Here is a 6,792-nt window from a genome sequence, read left to right on the forward strand (position 1 = left end):
GGTCCGACAAACTTATCAGTCCTCCTTCTGCTAGTAACGCTAAACCATTCGTTCCGCTATGGCCAACGAGGCGGTTGTTAGCAGATAAGCGACCATATCTGTTAAAAGAAAGAATATGTTTAATGAATGTGAATTAGATTATCAAAGCTGTATAAACCAGAAAAGAACTACACTATCTATTTCCCGGGGACTGCATTTTAATTCGTGTCACCTTGGAGACTGCAGTTTGCTCGTGGCTAACGGCGAAACTCACCAACCGATAATAACGTGCCGCCAGGTAGGAGATAGGTGAAGGTTACCCACTAACCTATGTACCGAGATCTTTCCGTAGCAGTGTTCTCTTGTCGTGTCGGCTGTTTAAAATGGGAGTAGTTTTGAGGAACCTCCAGAAGGTGGTGCCTCTTCGGCGCGCCAGGCTGCGCAGGGACGTGGACACGCTGAGACACATACTAGGCATCCAGAAGTTCGACCTGGGTATCATCTGCGTGGACAACCAGAAGATGCAGCAGATCAATCACATCTACAGGAAGAAGAACACCCCCACGGATGTCCTGTCTTTCCCATTCTACGAGGTAAACATGGCAGCTAAACGTTTGAATGAACACACTTCCATTAGTGGAGATCTGGGGGTGTTTCTGGACGTCTTCTTCTGTTTTTGATTTGTTACACTGCTTTGTGTGCAATAAAAGATTCATAAAGTTTAAAAGGCCAAATGGAGCTTCAGAAAAAGCCTCCTTTGTCGTCCAGCTGCTTCTTCTGTGACTCCTCAACGTCACCATCTAACAGCATGGGCAGGCAGAGCCTTTGAATGGACTTATCAAGAGCTGTAGGGCAAAATGCAGTCAGGGGGTCACAGGCAGCTGTGAACCATCTTAATCTGGCCCTCCACATCCTGAAAGGAAAATAAAACAACCCCAACTAGAAAGCTGAAGGCTGATTTGATTTCATTGTAACTGTCAGCCATGTGTCAGTATCAATTTCCCACTGTGTAAAGCTTGGCCGAAAAAACTGGCATTGGTACAGTAAAATTATGCCTTTGGTGTGAACGGCTACATTAGGCATAGATGAGTCTGAAGAGTATTTTTAAAACTCAAAATATTTCCACAGATCTTACATGTATGGTGCATAGAAGGCTTTCAGTCAAAACTGTTGCCCAATGCTTGCATCATGGATAATATTGTCCTTTTCTAATCATCCATATTATCCTCTATGGAAAGTGGCATGAGGTGAATGACAGTTTTGAAAGAGAGAGAGTGTATGCACATTATTTTACTGTTTGGGCATCTATTTGTATTTAGCAGCTCCTTTAATATTAATGTTATTTAATATTCACTCAGGGACGGAAATTGGTGGCTTTTCATCTATTTTAAACCAAAACTCTGAACCTTACTGGTCTGCACCAGGTTACCTGTTTGGCATATATTACCATGGTGATATAGCCAGGTAAAAAATAAATAAATAAAAGAGAGCAACCTTCATGGCACTAAAAACTTTGACTCTAGGCTCAGCATAGTAGTACATCTCTCTGATCACTTCACTCAGTTTGGAAACCTTCCTTTAAGGTCCTCTTTGTATTTACTCTCTACAGAATTTAACTAAGACTTTCACCACTAGGGTGCAGCGTTACTCAAGACTTAACTAGTTAAAATTGAGGTCAAGTTGACCTACTGTGCTATCTTGTGGGAAAGACATGAACACAATCTGCAGGGTTGGGGTAACTTCTCCACTCAAATATCTGTGTGTTTTGTGGGGGTTTATTTAAGGACCTGAGGCCCGGGAAGTTGCCCTGCCCCCTTCACAGAGACGAGCTGAACCTTGGAGATATCTTCCTTGGGGTGGAGTTTGTGATGAAGCAGTGTCAGGAGGAATCCCTGGATCTGCACGGAGCACTGACTGTATGAAACAGTAACTTAAGTTATCCTGTCTCTTGTGCGTGTAATCCATCAGTGCTTCCAAATGAAGCACAGCAATACCATTTTCTGTGATTAACTGTTCCATTGTTCCTGTTTCAGGTTGTCACTGCGCACGGGATCTGCCACCTGCTGGGCTACAGGCATGAGACAGAGGAAGAATGGACTGAGGTTTGTAAGGAGACAGGTGGCTTTATGCGTCCAAATTCATTCCTCCACTCAGGCTATAGCTCAAATGGAAATACACTTTGTGCTCCAGTCACAAGATCACAACCCATTAGATCGCCTAAGAAGATGCCTCCATCATCACACATACAAAGACTCAGTTTTTTTCCTTTAATCTGTCATCCATAGGTAGATCTATATGAGCTGAAGCTTTTTTTATACCAAATTTATGAACTTCATACCATGTGATGTCTAGATGTTCGATGCTGATTAAAGGTGTAACATGTTTGCAGATGCAGCAGAGAGAAAACTACATCTTGAGCGAGTACAGCAGACTCACAGGCCGACACCTAGACCCCCTGATGAAGAGGTGCAGTCAGGACAGGTGACCCTGACTGCAGGCCTGAGATTAAATATTGCACTATGTGATGGTGGAAACTGCTTCTATACCGTTGTGGTTCTTATATTTATTTGAAGACACCCACTGCAGTCTGTATTATAAAACGACTTGTCACTAAACAAACAGCCTGACCTCCTGAAAAAACACTTGATGTGAGCTCTGCTGAAAAGTTTCAAACACCAAAAAGACGTCTCAGTTCTTTCATTGGAATATTTTATTAAAATCTGCTTTAGGAAGAGTCGATTGTGTATGAAGGGTAGAAAAAGCTGTTCATTTTCACTTCACCAATACATGTTATGCTCTTTACACTGTGTGTGGGACAGCATGTTCAGGAGAGGCATTTAAGAAACGTCAATCAATGCAGACATTAAAACACCTGGAGAATTAAAACGGCGTGGTGCAACAGGAAGTCTGCTAATCGGTGCAGACTTCCTAAAATCCCCAAATATAAAGACGGAAGTCGTGTGAAATTTGGTCTGCAGGGATTTAATTTTTAGAAATTAATGCCATGTTGTGCTAATTTAAGGGAATAATCTGCTGTGGCCAGATTAAGTCTATAATAGCATGTTTAAGAGTGAGCTTTTTGTTTTTTCCTTACACAGAATAAAACTTAACCAGCCCGTGCCCAGTAATAAACAACAGAATATTCCACATACTTCATGCCTGACAGGAACTGGTTAATAAAGTGCCCCTTTTATGCTTTTTTTTTTTTTTTTTTTTTTTAAACTCCCTACAGTTATAGACCAGAAGACAAACAGAAGTGAAAATATCCAGCATCTCCAACACTCACTACTGTTAATTTATTTCTTCCACCATTGAATAAATATTTGTAGGGTGAAACTGCTTAAAAAAAACAACAACAACAAAACAAACACACATAGCTGCTGAAAGGCATTGTTTGTAGTCCGTAACGTATCTACATCACGGTGTACTGCCCTAGTAGCAGTGAGTTTGGCACATTTTGAAATAAAGAATCAACAGGTGATTCCGACTGTATTTACAGGTAAAAATGTCTTCCTAACATGGCTACAGCTTTATTAACAGTCAGTCTGAGAATATTAATGTTATTAACTGACCAATCAGAGCAGAAGACGGGTGCCTTGAAGGGACAGGCACTAAAACGGAGCAGATAATGGTATCCTTCCCTGAACAATAAGGCGTTTAATCCAGCAGTTACACTTTAGCCATGTAAGTGAGCATAACAGGGGCACTTTAAATCCTTAACACTTGTTCTAAAGGTGATGAAATAAAAGATATTATGCAACAGGTACTGTATCTTCTCTGGTGATAAAGTAGTAATGACTTCTATTTGCCTTGGCTCATATTTTGGGCTAATTAAGAGAAACCAACCCCCTTCTATATGCAATAAATATAAAAATCTGTTGGCTTTATAGAAGAAACTCTGACTTGCACACTGTTTTAGGTTTGACAAACATTCAAAAACAACAAGGTTGTGCGACTTTCCAAAGTAAAGCTTGTATACACATATTTATAAAAGTTTTCTTGGGAGGCACAAGGTCAAAACCCCAAACAAACAACAAAGTGTGATCAACTGAGAAAAGCTCAGTTAAATATTAATGAATGCACGTTCTTTCACACCTCTAAAATATGGAAATAATCACACACAAAAAAAAAATATCAGGTTGCACATGAAATACAAAAGCAACTGGGAAGACATCCACACTGTGGGACAGAAAGCTGATTTGAATTGACCAGTTTGTGCCAGTAACAAATATTGCACCAAATGTACCCGCTAAATACAACAACCCTCTAAACTCTATAATAGCTTATACTCCAACATAGAATATATCTTTATTTTGCTTATATGGGAAATAAAGGGGTCTGCAAACATACAATCTACAAAGCACCAGGAGCGCCCAGTGTTTGATAGTTTGAAGTAAAAGTCTGAAGAAAAGTCTTTAAGAAAGAAACAAAATTAAACCTTACAAAACAGTTGATAAAATTATAGCAAAGAAAGACTCCAGCCCCAAAAACACAGAGGCAAAAATTGATCCACGGAACATTTTAACTGCATTTCTGGTATCTGAAAGAGTCTTGACAGGTCAGCCGCTGTATCGGCATCATCAGATGTTATTTTTATCCTGTCCTTTAGTAATCTGTAGAGGAAAAAGGAAGTGCCTGAAGGCTACCTAAAAGGGACGGCAATCAGTAGTATAGAAGGATTTTTCACATGGCAGCTTTATCTAACAAGATCAGCTGTGGTTGAGTGTGGGTGGGCGTCCAAAGACGTTGCGCTCAGAGGGGCTGCAGGACATTCCTTCCTGCCTCTGAGGTGCTTCCAGCTCCAGATCTCTCCATCTCAGATAGCTGCTCGAACACATCTCTGAGAGATCACAAGGTAGCAGCATGTTATTAGCAGAGTGTCTCACATCATTACAGTGACATGTATAACCAGCTGACAGGAGGACTTGCACACTCACTTGTGCATGTAGAAGAAGATGTATCCGCTACGGTCACGGTCTCGCTGGACGGCTGCTTCCTGCGTGCGAGACACATCCAGGTCATTGTAGGTCAGCCACGATTGTTTCTTCATGTCGTACACGTCACTGATGTAATGGCCTACAGGGAAGATAAAGAAGGGGAACAATCTATCAATATTTGTTCACAGAGCAAGCATTTGGTTCTTGAAGTCTATAGCCACGACAGCGGAAGCGACCCAAACAGGGGGCACACCTACGCCATCCACGTGTAGACAAGGAAGATGTCACCGGCATTTATCCAAAGTTATTGGACAAATATAACCTCTGCCTGACACATGAGCTAACTTTACGGTTCTAGTTTTAGTATACAGTCAGGTAAATAAGTGTTTGGACAATGATACTTGTTTTTTTTACTTTTTAAAAAAAAATTCCACTGTGTTGGTGGCCTGAAAGGTGAAAAACCAAAAAACATTTTTATAGCCACATTATGAGAGGCTCCTCCTAAAAGCTACAACCATTAAGTTAGATTTCAATACTGTTTTACCTGTTCAGCTAATATTCATCATCTAATATCAGATCAGGACAGGCTAGATCATGTTTTTGCTGAAAGGCGCTGACCATTATTTGAGGCTCTCACAAAATTTGTTTAAGGCAAAGCTTAAAAACTGGTTATGGACAAATCAAGTGTGTGATCATGTATGAGTTGTATAGTTTTAATGTTTTATTTGTGAACAGAATGGTGTGTATGTGTAAGTTTGGTGATGAAGTTTTTATTATGAATGAATGATGAATTTTTATGTCTATTTTTTATGTGGACAACAGATGGAAATTAGCCTTTGGCTATAATCTGGCATGTTTACATTCATGTAATTTGTTTTTACATTTATGTTCATTAGCATGCACTGTCCTAAATAAATAAATAAATAAATAAATTTACTGCTGAAGACAAAACTAAAGGCAGGAGACCCACAAACCCACAACAAGTAAAGACCACACAGTTTCATCCAGCAGTGTTTTCCCTGATAATTTAAGAATTCTTAATATAAATAAACTTTATTTCTGGCTGCCAATTTCTTCATTGACATTTGAGATAATAGGGAATATAAATAAAGCTGCGTATACATTACAGCAGTTCCTTAAAGTTTTCATACACAGTTTGGACTTAAAGCTCATCTTCATTGTTCCTGAATAATTTGTCACTGTCCAAACACATGAGGACCTAAACTCAGAGGCACAAACAAACACAAGCGCTCACCAGAGGAGGAGCTGCTCCCGATGTGACTGACCACACTGATGAGTCTGAACGAGTTTGCCAACTCTCCACTCTGTGGATTACAGGATACATAGGCAGGTTAATGCAGGCCAACAACCAATAAGTTATCATTAGTCTTCTCCTTTATTTAATTTATTCTGCAGTTTCTTAAGCAGGCAGAGCAGTGCGTGTATTTCACCATGTTCCGATTCATAATCAATTCAGTGTCCTGCAAATTATCTAAGACTTTATCTGTGGTGTGAATTATTTAAACTGACCCTTTATTAAGGTTTACATTTGTAAAACACTGTTTTTAGTTTTGCATAGTGATTATACATCCGTTCGATTTAAGGTGAATAATCTATTTGCTGTTTTTTGTGCTCTGCAGTATTTTACACTGTGTGCCAGCTGGATATACCTCTGCGTTTCTCTTCAGGTTCTCGGCTTCTGCTTCAGTGTACTCCATGTCCAGCACATCCTCGTTGCCAGAGTCATCATCCGAGCACAGCAGATCGGGCAGGGAGTTGTTAAACTCTGTTGAATGAGGAGATGATGACGCCGGTGCAGTATTTTCACATTGCTCAGAGTCTGATTAAAGAACGCTTTAAACATTTGTTTGTGGTG

General features: G+C 40.1%; 1 protein-coding gene across 2 annotated transcripts; it reads left to right on the plus strand.

Annotated features, from left to right (window-relative positions):
• The first annotated feature begins 34 nt into the window (after positions 1 to 34).
• On the plus strand, positions 35 to 6,781 carry ybey (ybeY metalloendoribonuclease). Of its 2 annotated transcripts, none has more exons than XM_025903776.1 (5): positions 35 to 572; positions 1,764 to 1,895; positions 2,013 to 2,081; positions 2,369 to 2,460; positions 6,557 to 6,781. In XM_025903776.1, the coding sequence occupies exons 1-5, from the start codon at positions 363 to 365 to the stop codon at positions 6,711 to 6,713; spliced, it is 660 nt and encodes a 219-aa protein (XP_025759561.1). In that variant the 5' UTR covers positions 35 to 362; the 3' UTR covers positions 6,714 to 6,781. The 2 variants fall into 2 exon arrangements, with proteins under 2 accessions (XP_025759561.1, XP_003458412.2); XM_003458364.5 differs by having other exon boundaries at positions 37 to 572; positions 6,605 to 6,781.
• Positions 6,782 to 6,792: the final 11 nt, after the last annotated feature.

Source organism: Oreochromis niloticus, linkage group LG16 (genome assembly GCF_001858045.2).
Source record: "Oreochromis niloticus isolate F11D_XX linkage group LG16, O_niloticus_UMD_NMBU, whole genome shotgun sequence".
NCBI classification, from domain to species: domain Eukaryota; kingdom Metazoa; phylum Chordata; class Actinopteri; order Cichliformes; family Cichlidae; genus Oreochromis; species Oreochromis niloticus.